Source organism: Coccinella septempunctata, chromosome 2 (assembly GCF_907165205.1).
Source record: "Coccinella septempunctata chromosome 2, icCocSept1.1, whole genome shotgun sequence".
NCBI classification, from domain to species: Eukaryota; Metazoa; Arthropoda; class Insecta; order Coleoptera; family Coccinellidae; genus Coccinella; species Coccinella septempunctata.
The window spans coordinates 10,561,495-10,576,267 of record NC_058190.1 but is presented as its reverse complement, the minus strand read 5'-3'; the positions used below and the strand labels follow the sequence as shown (position 1 = coordinate 10,576,267).

The 14,773-nt window shown below is 39.1% G+C and overlaps 1 protein-coding gene across 1 annotated transcript; it reads left to right on the top strand.

The window, feature by feature from the left end:
• The first annotated feature begins 1,480 nt into the window (after positions 1–1,480).
• LOC123306957 lies at positions 1,481–8,854 on the top strand. The gene is made up of 3 exons (XM_044889158.1): positions 1,481–2,977; positions 3,048–4,106; positions 8,771–8,854. Exons 1-3 carry the CDS (start codon positions 1,481–1,483, stop codon positions 8,852–8,854), a joined length of 2,640 nt encoding a protein of 879 aa, XP_044745093.1.
• Positions 8,855–14,773: the final 5,919 nt, after the last annotated feature.

Below are 14,773 nucleotides of genomic sequence, written 5' to 3'. Positions count from 1 at the left end.
CTGCTCTACATCTCTCTATCATATTTGCATGTATATTTTCTCAATTTTCTCCAAATCTCTCATTCAACCACGTGCTCAATGTACCTAACTGCTTCAACCTTCTCAAAATGCATCGATATTCCACTCGCTTAAAATCACATCATCTCGAAAACCACTCACATTTTAATTTCTCTAATTTTAGCACCAAGTTCACATTTCACACCACTCTATTAAAAGCTTATATACTTGTATTCACTCTCAGTTTGTATACATGTCACCTCAGATTAACTTTACACCTCTTACGATCAGACTTCTCAGGCCTCTTAAGTTTCAGGTACCTCTACGCTCAAGTTGGACACTTCGAAGGCTTCTCATAGACCAGATCGAAATCCATCTCACTACACTCAGCACTCCGAACAAAGGAATACACTCAATTAACTCTCTTGGACAGACTGGTTTGTGATAATGCTCGAGGAGGTCCAATCTGATTTCAACTCAATAAGTATAATTTACTATACACTTTTGCATGTCTCTATTACCTGAAACTTATGATACCTTATTTATTTTCTCTAACGTTGTGAACTGCTCTTCTTGTTTCATCTCAATTATGAATACTATTCATTAATTCTTTCTACGTTTACAATATTTCATTTCTCTACATTACATTTGTAACACAACTCACCTCAATTTATGTACTCTCATACAACACCTTCTGCTTTTCTAATAGATTTGCTATTCCTGTAAGCGTTGGTAATCATCTCTCTACATTACATTTGTAACACAACTCACCTCAATTTATGTACTCTCATAAAACACCTTCTGCTTTTCTAATAGACTTGCTATTCCTGTAAGCGTTGGTAATCATCTCTCTCTCATTCTGTCTCATTATACCTGTCTCACTACATTACATATCTCTAACTTCTCAAGTTGTCACTGCAACCTTCTGTTTTTCTGATAGCGAGACAGTTTATGAAATCGTAAACTCTATCACTGTAAACGTTGTGCTTGCATGATAACACTCACATCAATTTATAACTATCAAGCTCAATTATTATGCAACTCAAAATACATAGACACGTTTTTAAGTAGATTTATCTCAATTCTCTCAATTCTTATCAAACGCATAATAATTGATCTTGTTACTCGATACATGAAATTCACTCAACCTGCTCTTTCACTCAAGCAAATACAACGTTGATTTTCTCATTAAAACATTACTCTCAAATTCTCTCAATAACTTCTCAATACTTGTAAATAGGTTCACTCTGTTTAGATGTTGTATATAATTTTACTTCATGCGAGTGTCTATTTATTATGTGAAGTGTTTGATATACAATAAAGATTTTATTTTACCATCTCCAACTCAATCATTTGGTAACAGTCCACTTTTAAGTAATTGCCAAAAATCTCAACACCCAGATTTTTGATCATTTGGTCCTTCGGGCCGGATGATTGGGTTGGAGTAGTTATTCGTTCGCGTCACGTTCGTCTCAAAGAGGTCATGTCTCAGGGGTCGGGAGGATCTTCTCCATCTCCAGGGGAGGATGACGCTCAGCTCCAGGTCCCTCCTGCTCGATCGTCCAGATCTTCCACATCTTCGCAGCCTGATGTGGGACCTCGAACTCGCTCGGCTGGTCTTCCCACCGACCTCAAGTTGAGGGTCGCTGCTCAACTGAGTGGACTACAACTCATGGGGGACATCTTCTCCAGGCTGTCCAGCATCTCAACGTGGACTGTGCGGGAACTGTCACACACTCGGGAGCGGCTGCAGGACCTTCATGGGAACTTCTCAAGGACTCACTCGTGTTTTGAGTCAGCGTGGCCTGAGTCTTGTCTCGACCGCGGGTGCTTCGCATCTTCGGTCTTCTTCGGGGAATACTCTCTATACCAATCAGCCATCTCGAAATTAATACAACTCAATATGTCACTCAATCCTGTGGATTCACAGCCATCCACTTCTGCTCAAGCCCCTCAATCTTCTCAAACTCGTCCTCGATTGCCTGACATCTCAATTCCCACCTTCTCAGGCGACTTCTCGAAGTGGCCTGCGTTCCGAGACCTTTTTCAGTCACTCGTGATCGGTAGCACCTCAATTTTTGACATTGGGAGGTTGCATTGCCTTCGGACGTGTCTCTCTCACGGACCTCTCGACGCCATCTCCGGTCTTCCCTTAACGGAGGTCTCGTTCCCCATAGCTTGGAAGAAGCTTATGGATAGGTATGAGGGTGAAAGGCTGCTCCTCTCTTCTCAATGCTCGGAACTTCTCTCCTTCTCGTTGGCGAGTCAGAGGAATTCTACCGCCTCATCTCTTCGTCAATTTGTTGGCAGCATCGTCGGTCCTCTCCAGGGTTTGAAAGCTCTGGGTGGGGATCTGGAGCGGGGCAGCAGTCTTTTGGTGTTCCATGTCATCGATCGTGTGGATCACGCCTCTCGCACTCATTGGGAAACTCTCATCTCCTCTAATAACGAATTTCCCTCCTTCGCTCAGTTGATGGAGTTCCTCCAATCTCGCTCCAGAGCTCTAGAATGGACCGAGTCCAATCAGAGACAGTCACCTCAAGAATCCTCTCGCTCTCGCACAACAGTGCACACCATCTCTCAAAAGGTTACTGCTCCAATTAAACCTTCTCCTCCACTCATCTCAAGCAAATCGGCCTCCTCGAACACTCCAATCTCGAAAGTCTCTTCTATGCCGGGCTACACCTGTGATGATTGTGGACGCGACCACTTCGTTGCAGATTGCCCTCGCTTCTCCAAGCGCTCACCTCAGGAAAAAGCTGATGTGGTGTTACTCCGCATCCTCTGCTCCAACTGCCTCGGTAGACATCATCGCCACTCTTGCAAAACGACAAAGATCTGCAAAATCTGTGGAAGTCGTCATCATACCCTTCTACATGATGCTCCTCTCAGCAGTAAACCACACTGCAATGTTCCACCGGTACCCCCTCGAGTGCTTCCTCAATCAGCTCTCACATCTCAAAAATCTGCTCAAAGGGAGGTGAGTTCTAGCAACTCAGCTCTAAAGCCTTCAAAATAGTTCGAAGAAGCGTTGAATTATTTTTCTTCAGCTACCTCAACCACGACTCAACACTCTCCTCGCCACTGCCATCGCCCATCTCATCACCTCAACAGGATCACACACGGTTCGACTACTCATCGACAGTGGATCCGAGCTGACCTTCATCTCTCAAGATCTAGCCAGAAAACTCAACACCTCTAGAAGGAAGTCGCATGTTACAATTGTGGGAATTCATGGAAAGACTTCTACGACACAAGGATCTCTCGCCCTCACTCTCAAGTCGACGTATGACCATCAAACCATAAATATTGATGCTCATATTCTTTCATCATCATTCTCTAATTTGCCTTCCCTCTATACATGTTTTCAGCAATCTCTACATCTCCAGCATCTCAAGTTAGCTGATCCAGAATACCACATCTCAAGAGCCATCGACATCATTTTGGGTGCTGATGTATATGGCTCAGTTGTTCTTCCTCAGATGAAAAACGGCCCTCCATCATCTCCAATCGCGCAACTCTCAATCTTCGGCTGGCTAATCCTAGGCCCTGTGTGTCAAGAACAGGAACGCCTTCCAATCCAATCTCCAATGTTTCATACTGTTCAAGATGAAGACCTTCATCATCTCCTCACTAAGTTTTGGGAACAGGAAGAAATTCAGCCAACGCCTACGTCACATCTCACCTCTGACGAGCAAGAATGTGAAAACCACTTTGTCTCCACTCACTCAAGGCTCTCCTCAGGGAAATACATGGTAAGATTACCATTGAAATCATCTATTGACGTCTTAGGTTCTTCCAGACAACGAGCCTTCCGATGTCTGCAAGCCTTGATTCGGAAATTCGACAAGGATCCTGACTACTCTCTGCTCTACCACCAATTTCTCGATGAATATGAACTCCTCCAGCACATGCAACCAGTCTCGTCAGAAAAGGTCAACTCAAGATATTTTCTTCCTCATCACGGTGTTCTCAAAACAGACAGCTCTACAACGAAACTGCGAGTAGTCTTCAACGGCTCCAGCCCCACCTCGACTGGCATTTCTCTCAACGATATTATGCACACCGGAGCGAAACTGCAACTCGACGTGATAGATGTTCTTATGTGGGTGCGTAAATTTAAATTTGTCTTCTCTACAGATATCACAAAGATGTACAGACAGATTCTTGTTCATCCTGATGATTGGGATCTTCAAAGCATCCTTTGGCTCGACTCAAATAACAACGTAAAGACATACCATCTCACAACAGTCACATACGGAACTAGATCAGCTCCATTTTTGGCAATCAGAGTTCTTCTCCAACTTCTCAAAGATGAGGGTCACAACTTTCCACTAGCCATTCCTCCATTAACGAAAGGTCGTTATGTCGATGATATTTGTGGTGGAGCAGATACTGAACATCAACTTCTCGAAATTGCCAAACAACTCCAGAACCTTTGCATGGCGGCCGGCCTTCCGCTAGCAAAATGGCAGTCAAACGTCTCAAGTCTCTCTCACGTCACTCAAGAGGAAGAATCAACATCCACTCCAATCTCATTCGATGAAGGTTCTCACTCAACTAAAGTGTTAGGTCTAATCTGGTACCCTCAAGAAGACTATTTCACTTTTAAAGTCAGCTCCAATCTATCTGGGTCTTTGATCACCAAGCGATCAGTTCTATCTCATATTGCAAAAATATTTGATCCACTCGGTTTAGTCTCCCCTGTTACGATTAGGGCTAAAATATTGTTGCAGGAATTATGGCTCCAAAAGTTATCATGGGACGAACCTCTACCTCAACTACTCCAACAGAAATGGTACGACATCAGTGAAGATCTCTCCAAGCTGGCCAGCATCACAATTCCAAGATGGATTAACACTCAAGAGGGTTCTTTCATTCAACTCCACGGCTTCTCTGATGCATCTCAACTCGCCATTTCAGCCGTTCTCTACCTTCTCGTTCGAACTCCGTCCAAGGAATGCAAAGTTACAATGCTTTGCTCCAAAACCAAAGTATCGCCTTTAAAACCACTCACAATCCCGAGACTCGAATTATCAGCTGCTCTTCTCCTCTCTCGACTCGTTAATTATGCGCATAATGTTTTAGCTCTCAACATTCACTCAACCACTCTATGGACGGACTCCTCAATCACTCTAGCTTGGATCAACACTCATCCTTCACGTTGGAAGGACTTTGTACGGAACAGAGTTGCAACAATCCAAGATCTAACTCCAAGGGCCCATTGGAGGTATATTTCCGGCAAAGACAATCCTGCTGACTGTGCATCACAAGGGTTAACTTCATCTCAACTTCGCAACCACTCGCTATGGTGGACGGGACCACCATGGCTTTCCAAGTCAGAAGATTCATGGCCAAATCGTCAGCCGGCACCGACAACCGACCATGAATCAGAAGCAAGACCAGCCATCTCCATACTCACCTCCACTACGTCAGACTACTCATGGGATCTCATCTACAGGTTCTCGCACGACTCCAACGCAAGCTGGATCCAGCACACCTCACACACCTGACTTCAACTGACTTGGAAGCATCTCGAATTTTCTCAAAAAGTCTACTTTCCACATGAACTCAAGGCTCTTCAATCACAGACTCCACTTCACTCTTCACATGTATTCAGTAGACTCACTCGACAACTCGACAACAATGGTGTAATTCGTGTAGGCGGACGAATTTCTCATTCTCAGCTCGACCCAGATAGCAAGCATCCAATTATTCTTCCTCAACACTCTCAATTTACTTCTTTGGTTATAGATGAAACTCACCAAACAACTCTACATGCAAGGCACTGTGGCACCGCTCTCAACAACTCATGGCACAACTACCCGCATCTCAAGTGCAGCCATCTCATCCATTCCTCCACACTCTGAGGATTGAAAGCAGTCTTTTCGCTCCAGTTATGGGTGGATTGAGTAGCTCAGACACTGGAGTGATGGATTGCCTCAACTTCCTCACAATGGATAATTCACGAAGATCCACTCGATTATAATCAACTACGTTAATTATGGCGGCCGGAATGTTAAAAATTGGAGTAATTTTTAACCCATCTCTACACTCGATGCACATCTCTATCAACTCAGTGACTACGTTTATCGTTACATGCTTCTGTGAATGTAACCTTTAAATCGCTGTCAATCAGCTGCTCAAAAAAAACCGGTGGAACCTGTTGAATCTGCTCAATTTAATTCATTCTCTTTAGATTCTTCGTTCGCTCAAGTGAATTGGAACTTGGTCTAAATTCTTAACGTGATTTTTAGTGCACTCTCAACTTTTTTCAATCAGCTCAAATCTAATAATATTATTTTATATTATACTAATCAATCGATCAACATCTCAAAAAGGTACAGTATTTTTTCACTCAACAAAAACTGTAATCATTTTTTGCATGTGTCACGTTAGAATATCATTCTACATAATTTTCCTATCAACATTCTCTCCATCGCTATGCATTTTCTCACAATTACATTTGCAATATTCTGCTTTACATCTCTCTATCATATTTGCATGTATATTTTCTCAATTTTCTCCAAATCTCTCATTCAACCACGTGCTCAATGTACCTAACTGCTTCAACCTTCTCAAAATGCATCGATATTCCACTCGCTTAAAATCACATCATCTCGAAAACCACTCACATTTTAATTTCTCTAATTTTAGCACCAAGTTCACATTTCACACCACTCTATTAAAAGCTTATATACTTGTATTCACTCTCAGTTTGTATACATGTCACCTCAGATTAACTTTACACCTCTTACGATCAGACTTCTCAGGCCTCTTAAGTTTCAGGTACCTCTACGCTCAAGTTGGACACTTCGAAGGCTTCTCATAGACCAGATCGAAATCCATCTCACTACACTCAGCACTCCGAACAAAGGAATACACTCAATTAACTCTCTTGGACAGACTGGTTTGTGATAATGCTCGAGGAGGTCCAATCTGATTTCAACTCAATAAGTATAATTTATTATACACTTTTGCATGTCTCTATTACCTGAAACTTATGATACCTTATTTATTTTCTCTAACGTTGTGAACTGCTCTTCTTGTTTCATCTCAATTATGAATACTATTCATCAATTCTTTCTACGTTTACAATATTTCATTTCTCTACATTACATTTGTAACACAACTCACCTCAATTTATGTACTCTCATACAACACCTTCTGCTTTTCTAATAGATTTGCTATTCCTGTAAGCGTTGGTAATCATCTCTCTACATTACATTTGTAACACAACTCACCTCAATTTATGTACTCTCATAAAACACCTTCTGCTTTTCTAATAGACTTGCTATTCCTGTAAGCGTTGGTAATCATCTCTCTCTCATTCTGTCTCATTATACCTGTCTCACTACATTACATATCTCTAACTTCTCAAGTTGTCACTGCAACCTTCTGTTTTTCTGATAGCGAGACAGTTTATGAAATCGTAAACTCTATCACTGTAAACGTTGTGCTTGCATGATAACACTCACATCAATTTATAACTATCAAGCTCAATTATTATGCAACTCAAAATACATAGACACGTTTTTAAGTAGATTTATCTCAATTCTCTCAATTCTTATCAAACGCATAATAATTGATCTTGTTACTCGATACATGAAATTCACTCAACCTGCTCTTTCACTCAAGCAAATACAACGTTGATTTTCTCATTAAAACATTACTCTCAAATTCTCTCAATAACTTCTCAATACTTGTAAATAGGTTCACTCTGTTTAGATGTTGTATATAATTTTACTTCATGCGAGTGTCTATTTATTATGTGAAGTGTTTGATATACAATAAAGATTTTATTTTACCATCTCCAACTCAATCATTTGGTAACAGTCCACTTTTAAGTAATTGCCAAAAATCTCAACACCCAGATTTTTGAACACAGCCTATCAAAATGTTTGAAAAATAGGCTCTGCTTCGCTAGAGAATGAGTTGGAGGATCTTGTATTGAGTACATTCCTGTTGATTTCAGATTATGTTTGTATTCTCTGGATATGTGATGGTCTTTATCGGCAACTATAATCAACAAATTATTATCAATTGATTCTTTCACTATCTGATGGACTATATAACAGAATGAAAATATTTTCCATCCAATTTTCAATTTGATGGAATTTCTTGAAAGTCATACAGGCCGCCATCAAATCCTTCAGTTGATTCTGAATATTGACATGACTTATAGTTTGTTCAATGTCACAAATGTTACAAAACATTTTCACAAAATGAGCACAACAAAGGTGGGGAGAAATCTTGCAACTATTTTTGAAAGAATTATAAATTCCTCGGGCTTCGCAGTATCGCGGTAGAACTCAACATGCCTCACTGACACAGAGATGCAAAGAATGGAATGGCATACGCATTTTTGAAAAATTATATCCGGCAAATTTTGCAATAATCGACTCACTACCGAATTTTTTGATCCAAAACCGATGTTTACATGATTTGAAAAGATTCATTAGTTTTTTATAAATTTGTTCTGCTGTAGCTCCAATATTTGCTTCATCCGGATTTGTCTCAGAAAAACATTGAACCAAATTGAAAAATCTGGTTTTGATGCATTTCGTATCATCACTAAAATATCTGACAAAAACACAAATGTTTCATATTGTTCCTATATTAGTTGACTCATCAAATGAAACACTTGATTTTTTACACAACTTTTTGAAGTGGCACTATCCTGAAACATTCTTAACAATATTTGTGCACTTAGTTCTACCCATTTGTAAATATTTTGCGAATTTGTAAATTCTTAATAATATGTTCTTTGCAGAGAACACACGCGTCTGATTGTGCTCTCCAAGATACAGCTAGTTACAAATATTTAATATTCTTTACCGTCATTAAAAACTTCTAATAAACGAAGCAATCATAATTTCCATTAGCAGTAAGTTTGCTGGAAAGTTCGATTTATATGAAACCCAAATGTCGAATTTGAAATCAGAAATTCAAATACTAAAATATAATTCTGATAAAGTCGATGTTGAATTCAGGGATATATCCTATAAGAAACTTGAACAAAAGTTTGAAATTCTCGAGCAGAGGCCAAAAATTAAAAATATTCGTCTTATTGGTTGCATGGAATCCCATGGAGAAGATGTTACTACTAAGGTCAAGGAACTCTTTATTGACAAATTGAATATAAAAAGTTACCGACGACATTTCCGAAGACAGAACAAGGACTTCGAACGGGATCCATGCTTTTTTGAGAATTTGATAACCAGAAATCTTCATTGAAGTTGATTCTTTCTATAAATATTTCTTTTGGGCTCCATACGACGAAGTCGCAAAAGTTTGTTTCAGTTAACACTCCAGTACTCGCGCGCCCGATAGGAACATAAACGGTCGCGTGGGGTATTAAAATACCCCAAATTAAAAAATGATATTTTACAAATTACGTTGCAAAATATGTATGCCCAAAATTAAAAGTCGATTCGTTAACGAATACTATTTATTATTTATGAGGGTAAAGAGGTTAACGGAGGTGAAAAAACTGTATATTCCTAAAGTAAAGCAAAATCGACAAATTTCATGATAAAATTGTCGTGGTTTCTCCGATTTGGCAAAAACTTACAAAAAACTGAAAAATTTATAAGCATTTGTATTTTAATTCTCTCCACATGACTGACATATTAGTTTCTGATGATTCTTCCATTGCTGGCATTTGTAACGAATCATCGGGGTTTTCTTGTCCGCTTTTCTTGGACAGAGATGACATCTGCCTCGTCCTAACTTTCGAGGTGGTTCTTCTACAGAGCTAGTAGACTCCTCGTTGTTATTCAGAAGTTGGCGGAGTTTGGTTTTGATGTTCGGAGGAATGTTTTGTATGTACAGACGTCTCTTTTTTTGTGGAAGAGTTAGTTCCATTGCAAGTGTCTTCAAAAATGTTCGCCTTGGAATTGAAATATAATTATTGTTGGCTTCAAGAAGTCTCAACATATGATTCCACCTATATTTAGAACATCGAAAAAGATTGTCAGGGGCCATTGCCGGCAGTTTCTAGATACATCATAAGCAGTACACATTTTATCGACTATATCTACCGCAAATTTCGTACGGTTATAATCCATGATAATATCTGGTTTGTTTGTCTCGTTATCCACAATGCTATCATGGTGCATTGCTGATACCATTAGAACGTTTTTATTTTTTTTTTTGGTACAAAAAAAACGAGAGTGCAATTATTCTGAAAAGCAAAAATACTACTCCCTAGTGGTCTGCCTTTTACATTGACTAATTCGGGTGGAATCTCCCGTTTATTAGAATTTATGCTTCCTATCACAGTTAGTTTATCCTTTAGGAGATCCAGAACAAGAGGTACACTTGTAAACCATCTATCCATTGTAATATTTCTATTTGTGTTTCGAACTGGTTCAGTCATTCTTTTCACAACATCATAAGCTGAGTTGCTCTGAAGATAAGGCCCATCTGGTTGTACTCCTGGATATATCTCTAAATTTAAAGTGAACATTGTTTTAGTATCAACTAAGGCAAATAACTTTAGGCCATACTTGGCCGGTTTAGCTGGCATATACATTCTAAATGAGCATCGCCCTCTGAATGCAATAAGTTGTTCATCGATAGTCAAATAGGGGATTGGAACAAAAACATATTTGCAATGATCTACAAACCTCTCAAAAATATTTCTTATTGGAGCAAGTTTATCAAATTGTCGTCGTTCGTGTCGATCATGAATATTATCGAATCTTATGCATCGGCATAAAAATCTGAATCGGTTGTAGCTCATCGTCAAATATATCTGTTCACACCCGGTACCATCTGTAGACCAGAGATCTAAAATATTTTCCCTCCCGGATTTTTGAACACCTGCTATATAGAGAATTCCAATAAGAGCCTTTATCTCACAAGAATCTGTCGATCGGGCATCCCTGTCACGCTCAAATTTATTTTTTACATCTTCTATTTTGATGTTAGTACAGGTAACGATTAGGTTTATCATCTCATCGTCTATAAAAATTGAAAAACATTCAAGATGTGTTTTCGCTGTTTTTGCAAGTCCTTGTGGTCCTGGAATCCTAAGTACCAAATTGTGTCTTTTCGTTCGAGTACTTGGTGGCGGTATCTTACTCCATACGGTTTTCTTATCTTTTCCCAGAAAAGTTGGACCTTCTATAATTTCTTCGGTCGAAGGATCGTCTTCTTGCTCCGTGTCCGAACCATGATCACTCTCTTGGAGTTGATCTATCTCACTATCATTATCTTCTTCTGCATAAATTTCATCTACTTCGGCATTTTCATTCGCAGTCTCTCCATTCATTATTTCCTCATACCATTTCAACCACTGTTCTGGATTTTTACTCTCCATATCTGAATAACGAAAATACCTCCTTATATACAGATGTTGATGAAAAACTTGGTGAAAGATGGAAAAATAATAATAATTATATTATAACAATAATAAATACTAATGTCATTATTTTTACTACCTATTATTAAAATAATTGAAAATAAACGTTTATATACCTAGCGTTTGAGTTTTGACCGGAGAAATTATATTACACAAACGGTCGCGCGGGGTATTCTGATACCCCAGCCTAACTTCGGACAATGTGAAGAACACTACGAATATGGTATCAAATAACCGCAGGAACAGATGACTTCGTAAGATTGTTTACGAGGAATACCTATGTGGATATCCGTCGCAGGTTATCCCCTCCTAAAATACAAACCGATAAGTGAAGCCTGGGGTATTGCAATACCCCGCGCGAGTACTGGAGTGTTAATGCCATATGTTGCTGGATTTGATAGAAGTATTTATGGTTTTTGTCCAGAGATACATCATCAATGATGTATGAACCTATGAAACCTATGAAGGTTGCGTCTATTTCGTTTGCAGCAGAACTATTCCAAAAAAATATATTTTTGGACATAGAATAATTCTGACCTAATGCGACGATTTATAAGTTTTCCTAATCTAGTTCTTTTTTTTCTTTGTACTCAACCTTTTTAAGACGAGGAACATTCCAAGTTGCCCTTACATTTGTACATGATGTATTCGTATTTGAGGTGACCACACTCTCCAAGGCAAACAATATTGCTCCAAGATAACCACATGCTTCACTAAGTCCTGCCATACAAATACATGTGCAGTGTGCCGTTTTCGAACTTTCGTTATCTTGGAAAATAATAATCCATGCTCTCAAATCTGGCAAATTTTCTGGGAGTGCTTCACCTAAATCACAAAAGTCATACATATATATCAATCTTTTTCCAATTGTGTATTCACATTTCCAACAAATACGAATAAATTCCCAATTTTTATGGAGCCACAGCCACTGACAAATCCTGCTTCGAAGGCCTTGTAGGCACTTAAACTCTTCCATGGTCTCATTTGCTCATGTGAATAGTAAACTTGTAGTTGAAAGAAGGTATGATATTATATCCAAGTGTGTTACTGGTGGCAGGTCAGAAGGATTTGAGCTGAGCTGTGATTCAGTTAAAACATATAAATCTAAATTGTTCATAATCTTGATTTTTTCACGATACCGAGAGGACACTTCAGGGTTCTCAATTTCTAACTTCGACAAATAACCACTTAAAAGCACCATTTCTGAGTAAGTTCATAGTATAATCTAACGTCGGGAACAATTTTTCTCTAAAAACACGCACAAAACACAATAACCCTCCACTCAAAGTCGGTGTCGTTAGAACTTTAAATTCACGGAATTTCCCCCTACAGGACTCTCTGCTATATAGTCTCTCTCTCAATATTTTTCTCAGAGGTACTCTCTCGATTTGTGTAGAGGATGCGGAATACTTGTACAAATGGCGGCCGATGATGACGCATCGTCGAGCGGCTGTTCCAAAAACTATTATAAATGCTGTAAAACTAAAACTTCAAGTGCTATAGTGTGCATAAAGTGCGGTAATGTCTTTCATTACTCCTGTTTTGAGAGAAATTTCCCGAATCAAGTCATAAGTGGAGCTAGAACTATCTGCTGTGACAAGTCAGTGAACGATATCAACATTCTCGTTGCTTCGAGTTTAAATCAGAAGGATTATTCACAGGAATATAATCAGGTTTGCCTGGAAAATAAATACCTCAAAGAACTACTAAAAGAAGTCCAAGAAAAGAATCAAATTCTCATTGAAAACAATAAATTGTTATCACTCAGGATCCAAGATCTAGAGATAAATAATCCAAGAGAAAGTTATAGTCAGGTTGTAAAAAGTACTAAAAAAGACGTAAAAAAGTCTAACATAAACATAACAGATCACAGACGACAACCTACAATTCCAGTGGCCTTGGACCGAATAAGTGTCAAAGTTCCGTCAATTAGTCACTGTCAAAATCATACAGAAAACAAAGCTGAAAGTAGTCATAGTTTGAATGAACCAAATATAGCCAATAGAACTACCATTGAACCTAAAACTGTAAATAATGATCCTAGAACGTCAAACGGGACCACAGAACATTCCCAATGCTCTTTGAATATAGCTCTTGACAACAAAACTACTGAGGTTATAAAACAACAAAACATAAATACAATGCAGGTGCAGGATGATTTTAAAAGAAATAAACGACCACGCAAAGATAAACCCATATTACTTGGTACAGCTGAGAATAATGATGGAGAGCTCGCTAACCAATTCACGGGAGCAGAAAGGAAGGTATGGCTGTATATATACAGAGTACAAAAACATGTCACCTCGGAGATAATCCGAGAATTCATAACTTCGAAATCAGATCTCGAAAATTCAACAGTTGAAGTCAAAGAAATACCAGGCAACCCAGAAGGGCTCAAACGTTTCATGGTGGGTGCACCATTTAAAATGAAGGACGCAATGTACAACACTGATTTCTGGCCTAAGGGAGTAGGAATTAAGCGGTTCAACTTCACAAAAAATATAGAAAACCAACATGGCTATTTCCTGCCCAACAGAATTCCAGTCAAACAAAAAACCTCGAACTGACCAGTAAAAACAAAAATTAATATCATTCACCAAAATATACAGTCAATCATAACCTCACTGAATACACTTGAAAAGTTTGCTGCTGATGAGATGGCCCATATAGTGGCTTTGACCGAGCATTGGAAAGGTCCTGAAGAAATAGATTGCATTCACTTGAATGGCTACAAGATGGTTTCAGAATACTGCCGACCTAGAGGCAAATATGGAGGTAGTGTAATTTACTGTCATGATTCACTCAATGGCATAGAAAGGCCAGACCTACAGAAGCTGAGCATAGACGGTATATTTGAGTGTTCTGCATGCGAGTTCAAGTCAACAAGTGGACGACTTGTGGTGGTTTGCGTATACCGTCCCCCATCTAGTCTGGTTAGCGATGTTGAACTATTTTTGGAAAAATATACAATTTTACTGGAAGAACTGAGTCGAAAAAATGTAGAATATGTGATAACTGGGGATTTCAACCTGGACACATTAACAGATGATTGTTACAGGGTGCAACTGTTCAAAGTCATTACTGAAAGCTTTGGTGCTAAGTTTACCATCCATGAACCAACACGAGTGACACCAGCATCTGCTACTTGTTTAGACAACTTCATAACCAACATTGAGGATGCCAAGGCAACTGTTGTCCAGGGGCATATGTCGGATCACAAGGCCCAAAAGATTGAGATACCATTTGACGGATCTTTTTCTTTCACACCTCGGAAAAAGATGATCCGCAAGTTTGATGATGACTCTATTACTACTTTTTTAGAGCGGTTGGGTGAGGTTGATTGGGGTGCTATGTTGGATATACCAGAGGGCAATATAAACGAACTATGGAATGGCTTCCACCGCCGAT

What these genes read in the sequence shown, in the direction of transcription:
- LOC123306957 (XM_044889158.1), top strand. Translation starts at nt 1,481, where the DNA reads ATGTCTCAGGGGTCGGGAGGATCTTCTCCATCTCCAGGGGAGGATGAC. An exon ending in AAAAATCTGCTCAAAGGGAG is followed by an intron (nt 2,978 to 3,047) that starts GTGAGTTCTAGC and finishes ATTTTTCTTCAG; the next exon opens with CTACCTCAACCACGACTCAA. An exon ending in TGATAGATGTTCTTATGTGG is followed by an intron (nt 4,107 to 8,770) that starts GTGCGTAAATTT and finishes TGTTCTTTGCAG; the next exon opens with AGAACACACGCGTCTGATTG.